This window comes from Xyrauchen texanus, chromosome 6 (genome assembly GCF_025860055.1).
Source record: "Xyrauchen texanus isolate HMW12.3.18 chromosome 6, RBS_HiC_50CHRs, whole genome shotgun sequence".
NCBI lineage: Eukaryota > Metazoa > Chordata > Actinopteri > Cypriniformes > Catostomidae > Xyrauchen > Xyrauchen texanus.
Window position 1 is genome coordinate 1,477,674 of NC_068281.1, and position 19,539 is coordinate 1,497,212.

At 42.7% G+C, this 19,539-nt stretch overlaps 2 protein-coding genes across 3 annotated transcripts in view; both read left to right on the forward strand.

The window, feature by feature from the left end:
• LOC127645808 (forkhead box protein L2-like) overlaps positions 1 to 916 on the forward strand; it is a 1,806-nt gene extending 890 nt beyond the window's left edge. Inside the window, exon 2 of the mRNA XM_052129484.1 lies at positions 1 to 916. This exon is cut by the window's left edge and continues 389 nt beyond it. Within this exon, the coding sequence (XP_051985444.1) occupies positions 1 to 504 (504 nt within the window). The 3' untranslated portion in view covers positions 505 to 916.
• Positions 917 to 10,380: 9,464 nt separating this feature from the next.
• LOC127645811 (purine nucleoside phosphorylase-like) lies at positions 10,381 to 19,457 on the forward strand. Of its 2 annotated transcripts, none has more exons than XM_052129489.1 (6): positions 10,381 to 10,510; positions 14,083 to 14,246; positions 14,533 to 14,636; positions 17,978 to 18,153; positions 18,250 to 18,440; positions 18,520 to 19,456. In XM_052129489.1, exons 1-6 carry the CDS (start codon positions 10,488 to 10,490, stop codon positions 18,720 to 18,722), a joined length of 861 nt encoding a protein of 286 aa, XP_051985449.1. In that variant the 5' UTR covers positions 10,381 to 10,487; the 3' UTR covers positions 18,723 to 19,456. The 2 variants fall into 2 exon arrangements, with proteins under 2 accessions (XP_051985449.1, XP_051985450.1); XM_052129490.1 differs by lacking the exon at positions 10,381 to 10,510 and adding an exon at positions 10,570 to 11,264 and having other exon boundaries at positions 18,520 to 19,457.
• Positions 19,458 to 19,539: the final 82 nt, after the last annotated feature.

The following is a 19,539-nucleotide window of genomic DNA, read 5'->3' on the forward strand; positions in this document are numbered from 1 at the left end:
TTCGAGAAGGGCAACTACCGGCGCCGGCGGCGGATGAAGCGGCCGTTCCGCCCGCCAACGGCTCACTTCCAACCGGGGAAGTCTCTCTTCGGAGGGGACGGATACGGCAGCTACCTCGCCGCCCCCAAATACATCCAGTCCGGCTTTATGAACAACAGCTGGCCGCTCACGCAAGCACCGCCGCCGATGAGCTACGCGTCCTGCCAGATGGGAAACGGCAACATGAGTCCCATAAACGTTAAAGCACTGTCCGCGCCATCATACAACCCGTACAGCCGCATGCAAGCCATGGGTCTGCCGAACATGATGAACTCGTATAACGGGATGGGCCACCATCAACCCCAGGCGCAACAGCTGAGCGCGTCTCCGGCCGCGGCCTCGCCGGTTCCGTCCAACAGCGCAGCGGCTCTCCAGTTCACCTGCTCCCGGCAGCCGAGCGAGCTGTACTCGTACTGGGACCACGAGGCCAAAAACGCCACATTACACTCTCGGATTGACATTTGAAGCGATTTCGAGGCGCATTTGAGAGGATGTAAGTGCGAAATCGAACTTTTTTTGCGCCTTTTCGATGCGTTTCTGTTTTTACGCACCCGAGGTAACAGAGTCACTTTTGTAACATCACGAGGTTTAAATCTCTAGTGTTGCATCCAGACAACATATGCAAGTCCATCACATGCTTTGGACTATTTTTTGAATCATTAGTTTGACGTTCAGTGATTTTATCAAGCGTTAAATGTAGGTCAAATGAACTTAAATTTGTTTAAAAAGATGATAATAAGAAAGAAAAGTGAAACATTGTTGATGCATATTTTAGTACTTTTGTTTTACAAATGATTGTTGCGGACCAACTGTGTATTTTAAACATGTTAGATTGTCGAAACCAGCACTTTTTTCTCTCTGTTTTTACTTTTTAATAAAGCGGTTTTGATGACGAGAGGGGATTTGTATTTGTGACAGGGGGCTGTTCAATAGTGGGGAAAATTAATAATAATATTTGAGATAATAAGAGATTAAATTGAGCACAAAATAGACATGAAAAAGCAGAAATGTTGCTTATTTTGTGTTTTAGCGGAAATTGCTGAATTTCTTCAAATTTCACTTTTATTTAATTTCGCATGAATTGAATATCACTTTTAAAATAATAGACATGTTTATTTTATTTAAATAAGACATGCTTCTGTGGAAAAACCCGCTTAAAAGAAACCACGGTCACAATATTTGTTAATACGCTTATAATGATTGATTAGGATTATTATTGATTATCCATTGACAATAATTGATCACAGAAGTATTTAAGTTCGCTCAATCGTTCAACACAAATTATTTTCAGGTTGTAAAATGACTCGTTAAGTCTTCTGTCATTGTTTTGCAACGAATCTTTAGTTTTCAGACATTCGAGCAAAACCGCGTCAAATGCGCTTTTATTCGATCTTTCATTTAATTTGGTCCGATTGTGACGTATTGCGCGTTTTATGACGAAATTATCAAATTCAATTATTTAAAGGTACATTTAAATTGCGCAAAAACAGCGAGCAATTTAACACATCGAAATCCCTTTTAAAAACAAAATATGGATCGGATTAAATAATTATATTTCCGTGTGCATTTAAAATATACCGCGTATTATTACAGCTGTTGCATTAATATAAATGTGTTTTAAAAGTGCAGGAAAATATTTGCGATCATGCACGCCTCGATCAATTATAACATGTTTAATATTCAGATAAAATACCTCAGCAACACATCTTAATATCCTCTGATTACATACATGCATCATTTCAAACTGTAATTAGTGCAATCAGTTCTCACACTGATTCATGTTTATTTTCATGTCTAATGATGATTATTCAAACATGCAAATTGTGTAATTGTGCATCAAGCTATTGTGTGTTTGCATGACAACAGAGACGCTTAATTACCGCATTAATCACGATTATAATGATAGAATTACATATACAGAAAACAATGAAATGTTGACAGTTACACACATTATATCATCTGTATAATTGTCGTGCACTCTTTTCAATAACACAATAATCAATGAATGTCATGCATGTATTTCGTTTTAGTCCCAAACTGCATTTCGTTACGATTTAATTACATTTTAATCTTCTTTTCGTATTTATTTATACGTTTTACTATCGGGTACTTTAAAATCTCTCTTTAAAAGTTGAACGTTTGGAATGAACGCGTGTAAACTCTCGCGCTGGTGATTATTTCACTGCGATTCTATTGAATTGAAATAATAGAGTTCATGCATATTTATCCGGATCGAGTCCGGTGTGCCGAGAGAATCTTTGCTTTCCCGAAGTCCGGGAATTGTTGAAAAACTGTAAAGACAGAGACAAAGACGGATCAAATCACACATGTTTTCGTAAAAAATAAAAAAAATATATATATATATATATATATTATAATAATTTATACTTGTATATATTTTGAGTGACTGTAAACAGACTGACAGGCCAGAAAAGCACAGTATAGAATAATATTTTTATTTCATTCTGGAGCGATTCGTGCGTGTCATTTTTATCCAAAAAAAATCCTAAAATAAAACCATAATAATATAATAAGAGCTGCAGATAGTGTTTATAATATCATTATATATTACAGCTCTGATTATATTATTATAAATGTGTTTATAATAAATTATAATGATTATATTATTATAGATGTGTTTAAAGCTTCTATAGATGTATTTTTTTTAAGTATAAATCGACAGTTTTGAGCTTAAACATGCAGGTATATACAGTATAAATAAATGAAACTTCTGTCATCATTTACTCACCCTCATGCTGTCCCAGATGTGTTTGACTTTCTTTCTTCTGCAGAACATAAATGAAGATTTTTAGAGTTGTAGGTCCATTCAATGCAAGTGAATGGTGACCAGAACTTTGAAGCTCCAAAAAGCACATAAAGCCAGTCAGGGCTGGACTGGGAAGATTTTCTACCGGCTCATTTTTGCTTAACGCAGCACATTCGGCTCAGTTCTCCTGCTGGCCAGTCCGCCCCCCAATCGGCCCCAAAGTGCGTCGGCCCACCAGGAAAATGCCCGGTATGCCAGATTGCCAGTCCAGCCCTCAAGTCAGTATAAAAGTAATCACATACAACTCCAGTGGTTTAATCCATGTCTTCAGAAGTGATATGATAGGTGTGCGTGAGAAACAGATCAATATTTAAGTCCTTTTTTACTCTAAATCTCCACTTTCACTTTTACATTCTTCTTCTTTTGTTTTTTGCGATTTTGTTTTTGGCGAAAAGGACTTAAACATTGATCTGTTTCTCACACACAACTATCATATCACTTCTGAAGACATGGATTAAACCACTGGAGTCTTCTGTATTACTTTTATGCTGCCTTTATGTGCTTTTTGGAGCTTCACCCATTCACTTGCATTGTATGGACCAACAGAGCTGAAATATTCTTCTAAAAATCTTCATTTGTGTTCTAGCAGATGAAAGAAAGTCACACACATCTGGAACAGCATGCGGGTGAGTAAATGATGGGAGAATTGTAATTTTTGGGTGTACTGTCCCTTTAAGAGGAGTCTTCATCATGAAACTGAACTCTGTCGGTGAATGCAGCTCTTATGTTTGACCACTAGAGGCCGCAATCAGCACATCTACAGGTGGACATCTTTCTGAGTGATTCTGCTCAAGAAAACTTTATTAATTATATACAAATGCAATTACAGAATTGATTATATTTACTGTGTTTTTATTTTCAATCTATAAAAATCTGAATTTTCAAACAGAAGATATAGAAGGACAGACGTTGCACGTGACTTAAGCAGCTTATGTACTGTGAGTACAGTGGACCCAAAATCATGAACCACACTTAAACATTTCTAAATGAAAGTGAATTATAACAAAATACAAAATAAAAGCAAATGTCATGATTTTGAAAGAAATATAGCAAAGACTTTTCAAGCGAAACAAAAACAGTTTTTAGGTTTAAAATGGTGAAAGAAGATGTTTTGTGAAATGTTAAAGTCTCATGTTGATAGAGAATGTGTTGAACTCCACTTGTGGTTCCTCTGTGAGAACATGAGGGAAATATTTCTTAAAGCAACAGCACCACTGATGCAGGAGATGCAATAAGTCATAGTGTTAGTGGTGGTGGTGTAGTGGCTAAAGCACATAACTGGTAATCAGGAGGTTGCTGGTTTGATCCCCACAGTCACCACCATTGTGTCCTTGAGTAAGACACTTAACTCCAGGTTGCTCCGGGGGGATTGTCCCTGTAATAAGTGCTCTGTATAATACATTGGTACTCAGAAGGTTGCTGGTTTGATCCCCACAGTCACCACCATTGTGTCCTTGAGTAAGGCACTTAACTCCAGGTTGCTCCGGGGGGATTGTCCCTGTAATAAGTGCACTGTAAGTCACTTTGGATAAAAGCATCTGCCAAATGCATAAAAACAATGCACTCTAAGTCCTTGTGGGGCGTAGTGACTCGCCTCAATCCGGGTGTTACTTGTTCAGTGTGTTACCGTGGAGACGTAGCGCGTGTGGAGAATTCATGCTATTCTCCGCGGCATCCACGCACAACTCACCACACGCCCCACCGAGAGCGAGAACCACATTATAGCGACCACGAGGAGGTTACCCCATGTGACTCTACCCTCCCTAGCAACCGGGCCAATATGGTTGCTAAGGAGACCTGACTGGAGTCACTCAGAACGCCCTGGATTCAAACTCACGACTCCAGGTGTGATAGTCAGCGCCAATACTCGCCAAGATACCAGGTTGCTCCGGGGGGATTGTCCCTGTAATAAGTGCACTGTAAGTCACTTTGGATAAAAGCATCTGCCAAATGCATAAAAACAATGCACTCTAAGTCCTTGTGGGGCGTAGTGACTCGCCTCAATCCGGGTGTTACTTGTTCAGTGTGTTACCGTGGAGACGTAGCGCGTGTGGAGAATTCATGCTATTCTCCGCGGCATCCACGCACAACTCACCACACGCCCCACCGAGAGCGAGAACCACATTATAGCGACCACGAGGAGGTTACCCCATGTGACTCTACCCTCCCTAGCAACCGGGCCAATATGGTTGCTAAGGAGACCTGACTGGAGTCACTCAGAACGCCCTGGATTCAAACTCACGACTCCAGGTGTGATAGTCAGCGCCAATACTCGCCGAGATACCAGGTTGCTCCGGGGGGATTGTCCCTGTAATAAGTGCACTGTAAGCAGCTTTGGATAAAAGCATCTGCCAAATGCAGAAATGATTTGAAGGGTTTCAGGGAGTTTCTTTGATTGTCTCATTCAGCGTTTGTCTTCATTATGGGGTTTTTGTTCTGAAATAGGTGCTTTGCACAAACTTCCTCATCATGTGTAGATGTCAGTGGTTTTGTGAAGTGTTGGAACAGAACATCCTGTGAACACCAGCTTCCGTGAGAGGAATTGACAGTACATTTCTGCATACCCTCATTGATTTTTTTCCTTCAGGTTTTTTATTGCATCATTTCTATTTTCACAATTAAGTGGTACATTTTCAAAACTCTTAGTACAAAACAACTGATCACACTTGTAACACAGCAAGTCATTCTTCATTATGGTTATACATGTTTTCTTTCCACATAATCATTGTTTCAAAACACAAAATGACTGTAAAATGTAATGAGAATGTTCAGGGATTTGGTTTATTCCCTGAAACACAACAAAATGATTTTCTTTCAATTGGGTACTTTTAACAATCATTTAATTCAATAGAAAACAATGTTACAAATCAACCATGGTGCTGAATAAAATAACTTCTCCACTGTAATCAGGGCTGGACTGAGAAGAGAAATCAGCCCGGGATTTTAAACAGCAACTGGCCCAAATGTTGTTGAGTGGGGGGGTTCGCTGTCCTTTTCAGCATATCACGGCACCGTTTTATGGTCCATTCTGCATAAGGCGTTGGCTCATTTTAGCTTATCGCGGCCCATTCGGCCTGTTTCGCGGCCGACCCACCGGCCCGCTCGGTTCTCCCGATGGTCAGTCCGCCCCTGATCGGCCCAAGTGTGCCGCACAAGCCCTCAAAAGTGAAGCCAAAACGTCTCGATCGCCCCCCGGTGACTGGTCCTAGTATAGGTCATAAACCCCGCCTCCCCATGTTATTCAACGGGACGTGAGACCAACTAAACAATTCAATTACACTTCACATATCTTTTTTCCAAAGATAGTTTCTGTCATTTACTGTCGTTTCTATCACGTTGATGTAATTTCAAGTGTTTGTTTTCAAAATAAGTTTGTTTTTAGTTATTTGATGCTATAAAAACGCTGCTGTGACATCATGATTGACAGCTGTGATTGACAGGTTCTCTGAGTGAAGTAGTCACTGGAGCACCAACTGACTTTTTTTCGGGATCTTCGGAGGACTGAGGAGATTGGAGCTTTAAATTTAATATCTAAATTTCTATAATTAATTATTTCACACCGTCATAAGTCAAAAGTCAAAAGTGCAGGGGCGTGTGCTTGCGATTGATTCAGCGAGAGTGAGGGCGGGGCCTTGATTTCGCGGCTTTACTTCCTGCTCACTACTGCGCAGGTCTGGTCCCGAAATCGCAACTGCGCAGACTCAAGTCCCAAGATGTCAGCGCCATATCGGGACACTGGCGACTTCAGTTCTCACCAATGGAAAAGAGCGAAGGGGCGTCGGCCATCTTTTGTTACATTCTATGGATTGGCCCCAAAGTGCGTCGGCCCACTGGGAAAATGCCCGGTATGCCAGATTACCAGTCTAGCCCTGCTGTATATAGCATATATGGCACTTACATTACCTAACCAAGTTAATAAAATCAACAAAGCAAAAAAAAAATTATAATTATATAAAAAATTACAATAAATGGAAATAATCTCAAATGCACAATACAGTAATCTAGCAGTCTCTGCCATGGTACGGCCTCTGGTAATGTGGTAAATGATGATGGCTCGAATCTCATTCAAAATGACAGAACGCTGCCTTCTGCCTCCACCCCTCTGATGCCCACCTCTTTGAGGAGGCTCATGCCCACCGTTGGGGTCCACGTCTACACTTTTGACCCCTCTGCAGATTTCCTGTCTTGCACTCTGCTCCATGTTTGCACATTGCAAATGTTAACAGTTCTACTTTACTTGAATTCCTCTTTCATTAGATGCAAATATACAACATTTGCATTTATTTATTTGGCTTACAAAAGAGGAATACATCATAAGCAAATAATTATGGTATGAAAAGTGCTGCATTACAAAGGATTCACTATCATCAGAATAGTAGTATCCAAGACTAGGGCTGACCATCGATAACAACCTACATTTCACAGACCACTTCTCAAGTCTGCAATATCATGTATATTTACTCTCTACAATATCAGGAAGATAAGACCCTTCCTCTCTGTACATGCCACACAACTGCTCGTTCAGTCACTTGTTATCTCTAGACTGGACTACTGTAACACTCTCATTGCAGAACTCCCTGCATGTGCAACTAGACCTCTGCAAATGATCCAGAATGCAGCAGCACGTCTGATCTTTAATGAAGCTAAGAGAGCACATTTTACACCCCTCTTTGTCTCTCACCACTGGCTGCCGGTTGATGCACGCATTAAATGCAAGGCTCTGATGCTGCATATGTAACGGGAGCCAGCTGGTAGGGAGCTGTGCAGTGTGTAAACCTCACTCTCCTGACCTCAAGTGTTGCACTAGCGACTGACGCTAGAGGCTGTAGCCTTTAGCCTCCTTGTTAGAGCACCCGCCTCTAAATTGGTGCCGTGACCCAGATGGGAGTGAGGATTAAGGGGGGTGAGTGTAACGGGAGCCAGCTGGTAGATAGCTGTGCAGTGCGTAAACCTCACTCTCCTGACCTCAAGAGGTGCATTAGCGACTGATGCTAGGGACTGTAGCCTTTAGCCTCCTTGTTAGAGCACCCGCCTCCCATGCAGGAGACCTAGGTTCGAGTCCTGTACGGAGCGGGTAGAACAAGATCGTCACACATACAGTACAATCACTGGGTCTGCTCCAGCATACCTAATATCATGCTGGATGACAATCAGTCAGGCTTCAAAAGTGGACACTCCACTGAGACTGCCCTGCTGTCTGTCATCGAGTCGCTGAGACAGGCGAAAGCTGAATCCAGATCATCCGTTCTGATTCTGCTGGACCTTTCTGCAGCCTTTGACACAGTCAACCATTAGATCCTACTCTCCACCCTCTCTAAACTGGGTATCACTGGAACTGTGCTTGACTGGTTCAACTCTTATCTCTCAGAAAGGTCCTTTGAGGTTGCATGGAGAGGGGAAGTATCCAAGCCACACAAGTTACTTACTGGGGTACCTCAGGGATCAGTGCTTGGGCCACTTCTCTTCTCCATATACACAACATCACTGGGACCCATCATTCAGTCACATGGTTTCTCTTACCACTGCTACGCTGATGACACGCAACTCTACTTGTCTTTCCAGCCCAACGACACCACAGTGACCGTTCGAATCGCTGCCTGTCTGGCAGACATCTCGGCCTGGATGAAGGAACACCACCTTCAACTCAACCCTGCCAAGACCGAACTCCTTGTCTTTCCAGCCATCCCAGCTGTTGAACACAACATCACTGTGCAGCTGGGATCGACTACAGTTTCACCTTCCAAACCGGTCAGAAATCTAGGGGTAACCATTGATGATGAGCTAAATTTCACAGACCACATCTCAAAGACTGCAAGATCATGTAGATTTACACTCTACAATATCAGGAAGATAAGACCCTTCCTCTCTGTACATGCCACACAACTGCTCGTTCAGTCCCTTGTCATATCTAGACTGGACTACTGTAACGCTCTCATTACAGGCCTTCCTGCATGTGCTATTAGACCTCTCCAAATGATCCAGAATGCAGCAGCACGTCTGGTCTTTAATGAACCTAAGAGAGCACATGTTACACCCCTCCTCGTCTCTCTCCACTGGCTGCCGGTTCATGCCCGTTTTAAATTCAAGGCCCTGATGCTGGCATATAAAACAGTCACTGGGTCTGCTCCAGCATACCTAAAAACATTTATGCAGAGCTACGTTCCCACCAGAAGCCTGCGGTCGGCTAAGGAACGTCGCCTTGTCGTACCAAAACAAAGAGGCACCAAAACACTTTCCCGGACTTTCAGTTTCATCATACCACGGTGGTGGAATGACCTTCCCAACTCAATCCGGGAAGCTGACTCACTCTCTATCTTCAAAAAACGGCTAAAAACACATCTTTTCCAAAAGCACTTAACCGGTCACTAAAAAAAAAAAAAATAATAATAATTATTTACATTTCTTGTTGCACTTAAATCTGTTTGGTGTACTATTCTGATGATAGTGAAACTTTGTAATATGGCACTTTTTGTACCACTGTCTGCCTAAGATGATTCGCTGATGTTCTTCCTCTTTTGTAAGTCGCTTTGGATAAAAGCGTCTGCCAAATGAATAAATGTAAATGTAAATGTAAATCATTTCCACAGAGCTACACGCCCACCAGAAGCCCGTGGTCGGCTAAGAAATGTTGCCTTGTTGTACCAAAACAAAGCGGCACCAAAACACTTTCCCGGACTTTCGGTTTCATCATACCACGTTGGTGGAATGACCTTCCCAACTCAATCCGTGAAGCAGACTCACTCTCTGTCTTCAAAAAACGACTTAAAACTAAAAAATATTTTTTTATGACCACATAACCAGTCACTAACTAAAAAAAACAACAAAACTTTGTTGCACTTTAATCTGTTTTGTGTACTATTCTGATGCTAGTGAAACTTTAGTATGGCACTTTTCGTACCGCTGTCTCCTTAAGATGATTCGCTTATTTTTCCTCTTTTGTAAGTCGCTTTGGATAAAAGTGTCTGCCAAATGAATAAATGTAAATGTAATATTAATGTAAATGAATAGTAATATAAATATGAAAAGTGTTTAATTTCAAAGATTCACAGAGAGTTTGTTCACCCAAGTTTGTTATTGTTACTGGATAACAATTATGAATAGTCTTAAGAGAGGCTTCAAAAGCTTATACAAGCAGGTATAGCAATCTGTGTTCTATTGAGAATGTGTTGTTGTTATTATTATTATTATTATTATTATATAATGAATATTTTATAAACAGAACAAATATCAACTACTCTAAAACGTAAAGAAAAGAAGGTATGAAAAAGAGGAAAATAAATAAATGAAAAGAGTCGGATTATTATAACATTTCCCAAATAAATCAATCATCACATATTGCATATTTGAATAGATTCCGCGTGTTGATGTCGCTACTTGAATGACGTAGTACAGAACTGCGTCCTCACACCAGCATCCGCGCGCAGAGCCAATGAGCGCGCGAGGGTCATGAATAATAGAGCAGGAAGCGGGTATCATCAATACGTCATTCTCTTTTTCACATAAATACAGGCACTGAAAAAAAATGTACGGAGTAACGGAGCATTTACCGGAGAAGTAAGTCGTGTGCGACTGAACATTTGTTTTATTTTCAATATTTCATCGAATATTGAAACTCGTCGCGATGTTTCCTGAGTCCACTACAGGGTGAGTTCAGACATTTAAAACGTATTTAAGTTGCTTTTGTATGTCGTGAAGTTATATTTTTATTGCATTTTAATTTACATGATAAAATCGGAGCTGATGATGTTGAGACAGCGTTAGTTTCCTATTTGAAACGGAAGTTCTTCAGCTCACCTCATAAAATAATATACCAATGGTCAGATATAATTTCATCAGACATACTAAAGTCATCTCATCTCTTTGGCACATGTTTTTTTTATTTTTATTATTATTATTTTGTATGCGAGTTTAAAAAGAAAGAATTCAAAAATGAAACTGTCGAGCTGGTTTGACACGCACACTTCATTAATGACATTCGGTCCAACAACTGCATTCACGAGAGAGAATAACATACATGATTACAATTCTTGAACAAAAAAAAAGAATGAAATACTGTTAATTTACAGGCTAAAACTACGTTAATAATATGCTTGTGTCGAGATGCACGTGGACGTGGGGAATCCCAGGTGTGTGACGTCATGTGGGGTCTGCGTGGATGTCATGACGTATCACGACACGATCAGACCCCTTTATGACATGATGGATAGATAGATAGATAGATAGATGACAAATTCCTTGTGTAAGCATACTCTACATATGAACTACTTTAATGGTGTTTTTATGGTTTTTTTATGCCATTTCTGGGGCTTGACAGTAAGGATGACTAACACACAGTATCGGCTGGTCAGACCGATATCAGATCCTAAAAGCTTCAGTATCGGAGCCGATAACGATCCAGGTATCAGATCAGTGCATACCAGTACAATACCTTTTTTTCTGTCTCACACTTCCTCTTTCTTTAATGCATTTTCCCTCCATCAACTTGAACTTCCAAAAACTATTTACAAGGTATCTAAACAGACTAAAATTTGACTCTGCATGACCTGCATTCAGGCCCACCCAATCACTAGCCTGACAACCAATCACAAACATCCTGTGATGTTTAACCTAAATTAGTTCCTTAAGTGTTTTTTTAAGAATTGGCCTTTTTATGGTGGGCCTAGGGGGGGCTGGCCCACCCAATTATGAGCTGGACCCACACCAAATGACAAGCAATCACAAACATCCTGTGATATTTAACCTACCGTAATTTCCGGACTATTGAGCGCACCTGAATATAAGCCGCACCCACTGATTTTTAAATAAAATATTATTTTGAACATAAATAAGCCGCACCTGTCTATAAGCGCAGGTGCCTACCGGTACATTGAAACAAATGAGCTTTACTCAGGCTTTAACGAAACACGGTGTGGCAGCGGGGCGTGGTCAAGCGCCGTCCGGGAGAGAAAAGCGGTAAGGGCGCTTACACCTGCGCTAAATTATGTCTAACGCCGGTGTCTAATTTCAGTAAGCATGGGGAGAGCAGTATAAAAAGGCAGCAGCCACAGAGCTGAGAGAGTGACACACGTCAGTCTAGTGTTGGCGCATAGAAGAATTGAGAAACTTTATCAAATTGATTGTAAACATTGCTGTGGCCATTAAAAGCCTTACCTGGAACGTCAAGTGCCCTGCTGAAAACTGTCACACTGGTGCCCGTGTGACAGTTTTCCCAAGGACACGTGAAGCAGGGCACTTGAAATTAGACACCGGTGTTAGACATAATTAAGCGCAGGTGTAAGCGCCCTTACAGCTTTTCTCTCCCGGACGGGCGCTTGACCACGCCCCCGCTGCCACACACGGCTTGTAATAAAACATTTGCAGTAAACAGTAGCCTACCAATAAAGTCATTGGTCACTATCTTCCTCGTCCTGTGCACTGAAACCACTGTAGTCATCTCCTTCGGTGTCGGAGTATAGCCTCAGATTTAGTTGAGTCAATTCCTCACGCTGCTGTTTCCAACGTCTTATCATCGACTCATTAAGACCAAGCTCCCGTGCAGCAGCTCTATTTCCTTTTCCAACAGCCAGATCAATCGCCTTCAACTTGAAAGCAGCATCATATGCGTTTCTCCATGTCTTTGCCATGGTGAGGGTGACAAAATGACTACCGTAATCAGAATGATGGGAAGTTTGAGCGCGCTCGATTTAATCTAAACTGTAAACAAACAAAGTTGTTTTGACCTTAACCCGTTCGGCAATTTCATTGGTCTAATGAAAGCTTCACGCCACCAAAAAACTGAGCACGTCACAGAATGTTTTATAAAATTTGAAAGCGGGAAAAATCCATATATTAGCCGCGTCATTGTATAAGCCGCGAGGTTCAAGGCGTGGGAAAAAAGTTGCGGCTTATAGTCCGGAAATTACGGTAAATTAGTTCCTGATGTGTTTTTTTAAGAATTGGCCTTTTTATGGTGGGCCTAGGGGTGCCTGGTCCACCCAATTATGAGCCGGACCCACACCAAATGACAACCAATCACAAACGTCCTGTGATATTTAACCTAAATTAGTTCCTTAAGAGTTCTTTTAAGAATTGGCCTTTTTATGGTGGGCCTAGGGGTGCCTGGTCCACCCAATTATGAGCCGGACCCACACCAAATGACAACCAATCACAAACGTCCTGTGATATTTAACCTAAATTAGTTCCTTAAGAGTTCTTTTAAGAATTGGCCTTTTTATGGTGGGCCTAGGGGGGCCTGGCCCACCCAATTATGAGCCGGACCCACACCAAATGAAAACCAATCACAAACATCCTGTGATATTTAACCTAAATTAGTTCCTGGTGAGTTTTTTTAAGAATTGGCCTTTTTATGGTGGGCCTAGGGGGGCCTGGCCCACCCAATTATGAGCCGAGGAGCAGATCTCCTGCCAACAAATGTTCTCTCTCCAGTCCGGTTATCAAGATTGGTCCTCACGTCCCCGTGGGATTTTGACCTCTGTTGCGATGTGAGTTCATGCACGAGGCATTGTGGTGATTGGACGGTAGCGTTCCTTCTCATGAATAAATTGGAGAAGCTCTCCGAATCTACAGAGGTAGATGCATACTCAAACCAATCACATCTCAGACTTTACACATAAACCGTTGCTAGGTAGGCTCAAAAAACGATTAACCACTATCCGCCTAGTATTAAATATTATGAATGCTATCATTGTTTTTTAGTGATGTGCAATCACTCAAAAATGGTGTTTGGGGGTTTCTTTGCAATAGATGGATCAATGCTAGAAAGTTAATACTCAGGCTGCACCTGTAACTTGTGTTTGCGAGTTGGAGACACTGTGATTGTGTGTGTGTAATAACATGAGGGTGAAGATAAGAATGTTGTGGCTTCTTGAAATTACACGGGAAAGTTATGAGTAGAAAAGCCACTGCTTTGGTTTGGTTGAACTCTAAAGATGGTCCTTGAGGAAAAAAACGTATGAATGCCTGACTGATTAACATATGTACCATGATATTTACATCATCAAAGCATACTAGGTTCCTACTATGGTAAATGTACTAAAGACGTGGTAATACCATGGTACCTACTTTTTGTTAGTCTGTAATGGCAAACCATATCGCAAAAACTGTCATTTCAACATTCACCATTTGTTCCCCAATTCCTCTTTCCATTCCATTTCTATCAAATATGTAAAGTCTATTTTCCACGTAGTTCACCACTCATCTCTTTCTCTTGGGTGCAGTTATGAGGAGTGCAAGGCCACAGCTGATTGGCTGTTAGCTCAGGTTCCAGTGCGCCCTCTGGTGGGCATCGTGTGTGGTTCAGGTCTCGGTGGTCTGGCGGATATGCTGAAAGATCCGCTGGTCATCAACTACAAAGATATACCCGACTTCCCTCAAAGCACTGGTGAGTTCAGACAATAGCTCGCTTATATTGGTGCATACACAGTTGATTGTTATATTCAGCTGACCTGTTTCACTGATTGGTCGGCCCATGCAAATAATGACATAACTAGTGCATAAACAATGTGCGGAATATAAGCATCAAAACATTAAATGAACACTTCTAGACAACATTTACTAAAGTCCCATTCAAATATTCAATTTTCATTATTCAGTTATCCATGTATCACTATATATATGCTGTTTTTATGTCAATGTGCTGTTTATGTTCTAACACTTGTGTTCTGCAGTGCACGGTCATGCTGGGAAGTTGGTGTTTGGCACTCTTAAAGGGAAAGCATGTGTTTGCATGAAGGGACGGTTTCACCTCTATGAAGGGTACCCCGTTCAAAAGGTTATTTTAACACACTTAAGAGTAACATTGCTAACATTTCAGGTGAACTTGAACTTTGCATTTTTTTCATTATGTAAATAAAACCTCAAAGGAGTATTACGACAAACGATTAAACGTATATGCATGTGTTTTTTTAGCATTAAAATTCTTTAGGACATGCAGAAAACAAAATGCAAAACAAATATCAACCCTATAAGGTGTTATTCATCTCCAGGCCACCAGAGGCCCTCGGTGAACTGTGTGAAATTTCGCCTCTGCCCATTTCCACCTGTTCCTCGATACATTGGTTGTATTTCCAAGGGTGTAGGTTTGGTTTTAAAGTTGGTTTGGGACATATAGGAAGGATAATATTCAAAATGTTGTATTTAGATAATGTGAGAAAGTCAGTCTGGTGATATTGGCAAAGTAACTTTATTATCTCATACTGTATAACAAGTCTCATTTCTTATTTCTCCTGCCCCACCATATTATTATTAGCCATTTTGTATTCATTTCTAAAGAATAAACGAATTAAGAACTGACCCCGTGTGATATACCATTAACTTATATGCAGCGATGAGGCTGTAAACCTGAGATTAATGGGTCAAAATCAAAATATTGTCTTTCAATCTATCTTGATGTGCAAAATAAAACGTTTATTGGGAGTTATACTGGCATCTTCAAATCCTGCAACTCTGAATTGTTCACATTTTAAGGGGTCTTCCTCAGGAGGGCGTTTACTGGCCGAAAAAGCAGAATGCTCCATTGAGCTTCGTGCAAAACTCAGGACGTTTTCGACACTTTGACAGGAAACATTTGTACTCAAAACGTATGCTTGCATAAATCTACTCATTTTAAGGATTGGACGTAAAATACCAATGGAAATCCGCCTGCTTAAACTCAAGAAACTGATTAAAAAACCAAATTAATCCACTTTTCTCCCCAAATTTGGAACGCCCAATTCTCACTACTTAGTAGGTCCTCGTGGTGGCGCGGTTGCTCGCCTCAATCCGGGTGGTGGAGGACGAGTCTCAGTCGCCTCCGCGTCTGAGACCGTCAATCCGCGCATCTGATCACGTGACTCGTTGTGCATGACACCGCGGAGACTCGCAGCACATGCTACTAGTCACACAACTCACCACGCGCCCCATTGAGAGCGAGAACCACTAATCACCACCACGAGGAGGTTACCCCATGTGACTCCACCCTCCCTAGCAACCGGCCAATTTGGTTACCCCATGTGACTCTACCCTCCCTAGCAACCGGGCCAATTTGGTTACCCCATGTGACTCCACCCTCCCTAGCAACCGGGCCAATTTGGTTACCCCATGTGACTCTACCCTCCCTAGCAACTGGGCCAATTTGGTTACCCCATGTGACTCTACCCTCCCTAGCAACAGGGCCAATTTGGTTACCCCATGTGACTCTACCCTCCCTAGCAACCGGGCCAATTTGGTTACCCCATGTGACTCTACCCTCCCTAGCAACCGGGCCAATTTGGTTGCTAAGGAGACTCACAGCATGTGGAGACTCATGCTACTCTCCACGATCCACACACAACTCACCACACGCCCCATTGAGAGCGAGAACCACTAATCGCCACCACGAGGAGGTTACCCCATGTGACACTACCCTCCCTAGCAACCGGGCCAATTTGGTTGCTAAGGAGACCTGGCTGGATTTGAACTCCATGGGTTGTAGTCAGCGTCAATACCCGCTGAGCTACCAAGTCCCTCCCACGATCACATCGAATGTGATTGGTGCATCCTGAACAGCGCTGAGAAAAGTAACAGGTGCCATGTGACAACAGCGTTTATGCACCGCTTCAGAAGAGGTGGGGCAATAATGTACGCATTAATAATTATACTAAGGAGCTTTAATAGTTGTTTATAAAGTTAACGTATTTTCTCAATGGTAAAATTGCCCAAATGTTGGTCAGGACATATCCGATTTTCGGAAAGTTGACGGGGACATGTCCCAATCATCCCCACCTAAATCTGCGCCTATGATTTATACATGGCTGTAAGGGGATTAAGATGGGCAAGGAGGAGGCGAGAACCGGCTTGTCAACATAAATCATAATTGAATGAAAACTTAAACCAAAATCACACAAACATGACTGACATGCCGGTAATTGTCTCTCTCTCGAACCATCGTCACCGGCCGCCTTGATCCCTCGCGTGCCTCATCAGGCCAATTGGGGACCGTGCGCGCGATATTCCGACCCGGCCCCGCCCCCCTCTGCTCCACACTCCTCCTGGCGTTATCTCAGGCAGGGGTGCCACCGGCATGACGTACATCCCACCCTATCCCTGGGGCGTATCTTGGGTCCCGTGTGGTCATCCCCGCCTTCCTCGCCCTGGGAGGAGACAGGAGGGGAAAACAACAACAAAAAATAGGCGAGGGAAAAGGCCAACACGGTGCGAGAGAGGAGAGAGAGAAGAAGCTCACTCACCGGTTCTCTGATGTACCATCGCGTGGTCCTCGAACACTCCTCCATACTCTCCGGCGGACGACAGCCGCTCCTCTCCGGGCGAACCGGAGTCAAACCTCCGACCCCCAGCGGACAGAACGCCCCTCCGCTTTTCTGGCGGCACCTGGGGACATTCCTCTGCCCCTGGCAGCGGCCCTACCGCTCCAGGCGGTCGGGGAATCCAGTCCCCACTCGCCCCGCGGGCGGCGGCCGTTCCCCGCGTCCGGACGGTCGGGCTACTCTGTCACCCGGCAGATGGTAGCGGCGCTCCCCGGGGTGGACGGTAGTGTCGAGGACTCTGCGACGGGCATCCCTCCTCCTTCCCGGGTTTTCGGCACCAATGTAAGGGGGTTAAGATGGGCAAGGAGGAGGCGAGAACCGGCTTGTCAACATAAATAATAATTTATTGCAAACTTAAACCAAAAGCACACAAACATAAACACACACATGAGGGACATGCCCGTAATTCTCTCTCTCTCGAACCATCGTCACCGGCCGCCTTTATCCCTCGCGCACCTCATCAGGCCGATTGGGGACCGGGTGTGCGATATTCCGATCCGGCCCCGCCCCCCTCCACTCCACAATGGCCTTTTCTTAGTTTGAGTTCTCCAGTCTTTCTCAAGTGCGTTTTCTGGAACTATTTTGGATGAGAAATGCATCCTTGATTGAGTTTGCACTAGTCGCTCTCTAGTGGTAGCGTGTTGCAATCTCACGGCAGAGACCCGAGTTCTTGTCCCGGAGAGGGCACTGCCATGCCTAGAATCGTATAATAAGTGTACATCACAGTAGTGTTTAGTGTACTAATATAACTCATAAGACAAGATGATTTTCATTGTGCTAATACACTAATGACAATGGACTCAACAAAGATGTTTTTGTTTCTGTATAGACCACCTTGCCCATCAGAGTGTTTAAACTATTGGGCGTGGAGACCGTAATCCTGACGAATGCCGCGGGCGGACTGAACCAGGACTATGAAGTGGGTGACATCATGGTTATAAAGGATCATATCAACATGCCAGGTTTGGCTGGGAACAACCCATTAGTGGGGCCAAATTACGACAGGTGAGTGTGTGGGTGTCCATGCGCCAATATTAATTGATCATTAACTTGATGGTCGTTCCATATTCACTTACCGCTCTCACTCCGTCTTGAGCACAGATTTGGCGTGCGGTTCCCGTGCATGTCGGACGCGTATGACCGCGGACTGCAGCAGCTCGCGCATGAGGTCGCAGGAGATCTGGGTTACTCTGTGTTCATGCGTGAGGGCGTGTACCTTGTGGTTGGGGGGCCGTCCTTCGAAACCATCGCTGAGTGCAGGATGCTCCGCCTCCTCGGAGCCGACGCCGTGGGTGAGTCGTAAGAATTGAACGATTGACTTCACGAGTCCATTGGTGGATACTCACGATTTATGGTGTTGTGTTTCGTCAGGTATGAGCACCGTTCATGAGGTGATTGTGGCCCGTCACTGTGGAATGAAGGTCCTCGCTCTGTCTCTGATCACCAATCAGGTGGTGGCGGATTATGACAGTGAGAAGAAAGCCAATCATGAGGAGGTTCTGGAGACGGGTGAACTGAGAGCCAAACAGCTGGAGAAGCTGGTGTCCAACATTGTCTCTCGCATTGAGCACTAGTGAACGCACCCCGTCAACAACCTCAAATACACGTGCCAGTTAGAGGCCTTTAGTGTCACGCATGTTAATCCTCGACTCTTTAAGATGCAGCCTTTTGCTTTTTAATGTTTACATTTCAGAGAGAAAGTGTTTTATGGTCTAACACAACACTGAGGTAAATGGAGAAGTGCTTCTTTAATTAAGGTAAAATCGTCATTTTTAGTGTGTATTTATTTTCCAAATGTGTATTTAATAAAATATGTTAAAGATGTGGGATATATTATACTGTAGAAAAGTAATAAAGGGAATTGGGATGTTGTTTTTCTCCTTTAAACAATAAGACACAATTTAGGACTGTACTTAAGAACACTATATATATATAAAACCAAATACAATATATAAACTGAAGAACTGTGTTACTGAATTTATGTTGTACTATTTAACAATTCTGGGCTTAAACAATATTATATTTATGTATGTAAAACGGTTTAAACATGTGTTTTTAATTTGGTGTTTGTTTTATTGTTGAAGTCTGAATCACTGTTTTACTGTCACTGAATTTGTTGCATTAGACTAAAGCACTTCTAACACTTTCCTCTGAAACATTTATTTAATTTACCTTCATTTAGAAATTGCACTTTTGGCTCTGAGGTACATAGATGTTTTCATGACATCCTGCTTAAATGCAATAAAATGCAATAACATAAAATTGTTACTCCTCCAGTTATTCTGGTTTGACAATACTGTACTGTGTACTGCTACATGTGGTTTCCTGCCTCCGTATAAACAGTGTCTATGACGTCACAATATTGTCCATGAACGTCTGTATGTTTTCCTG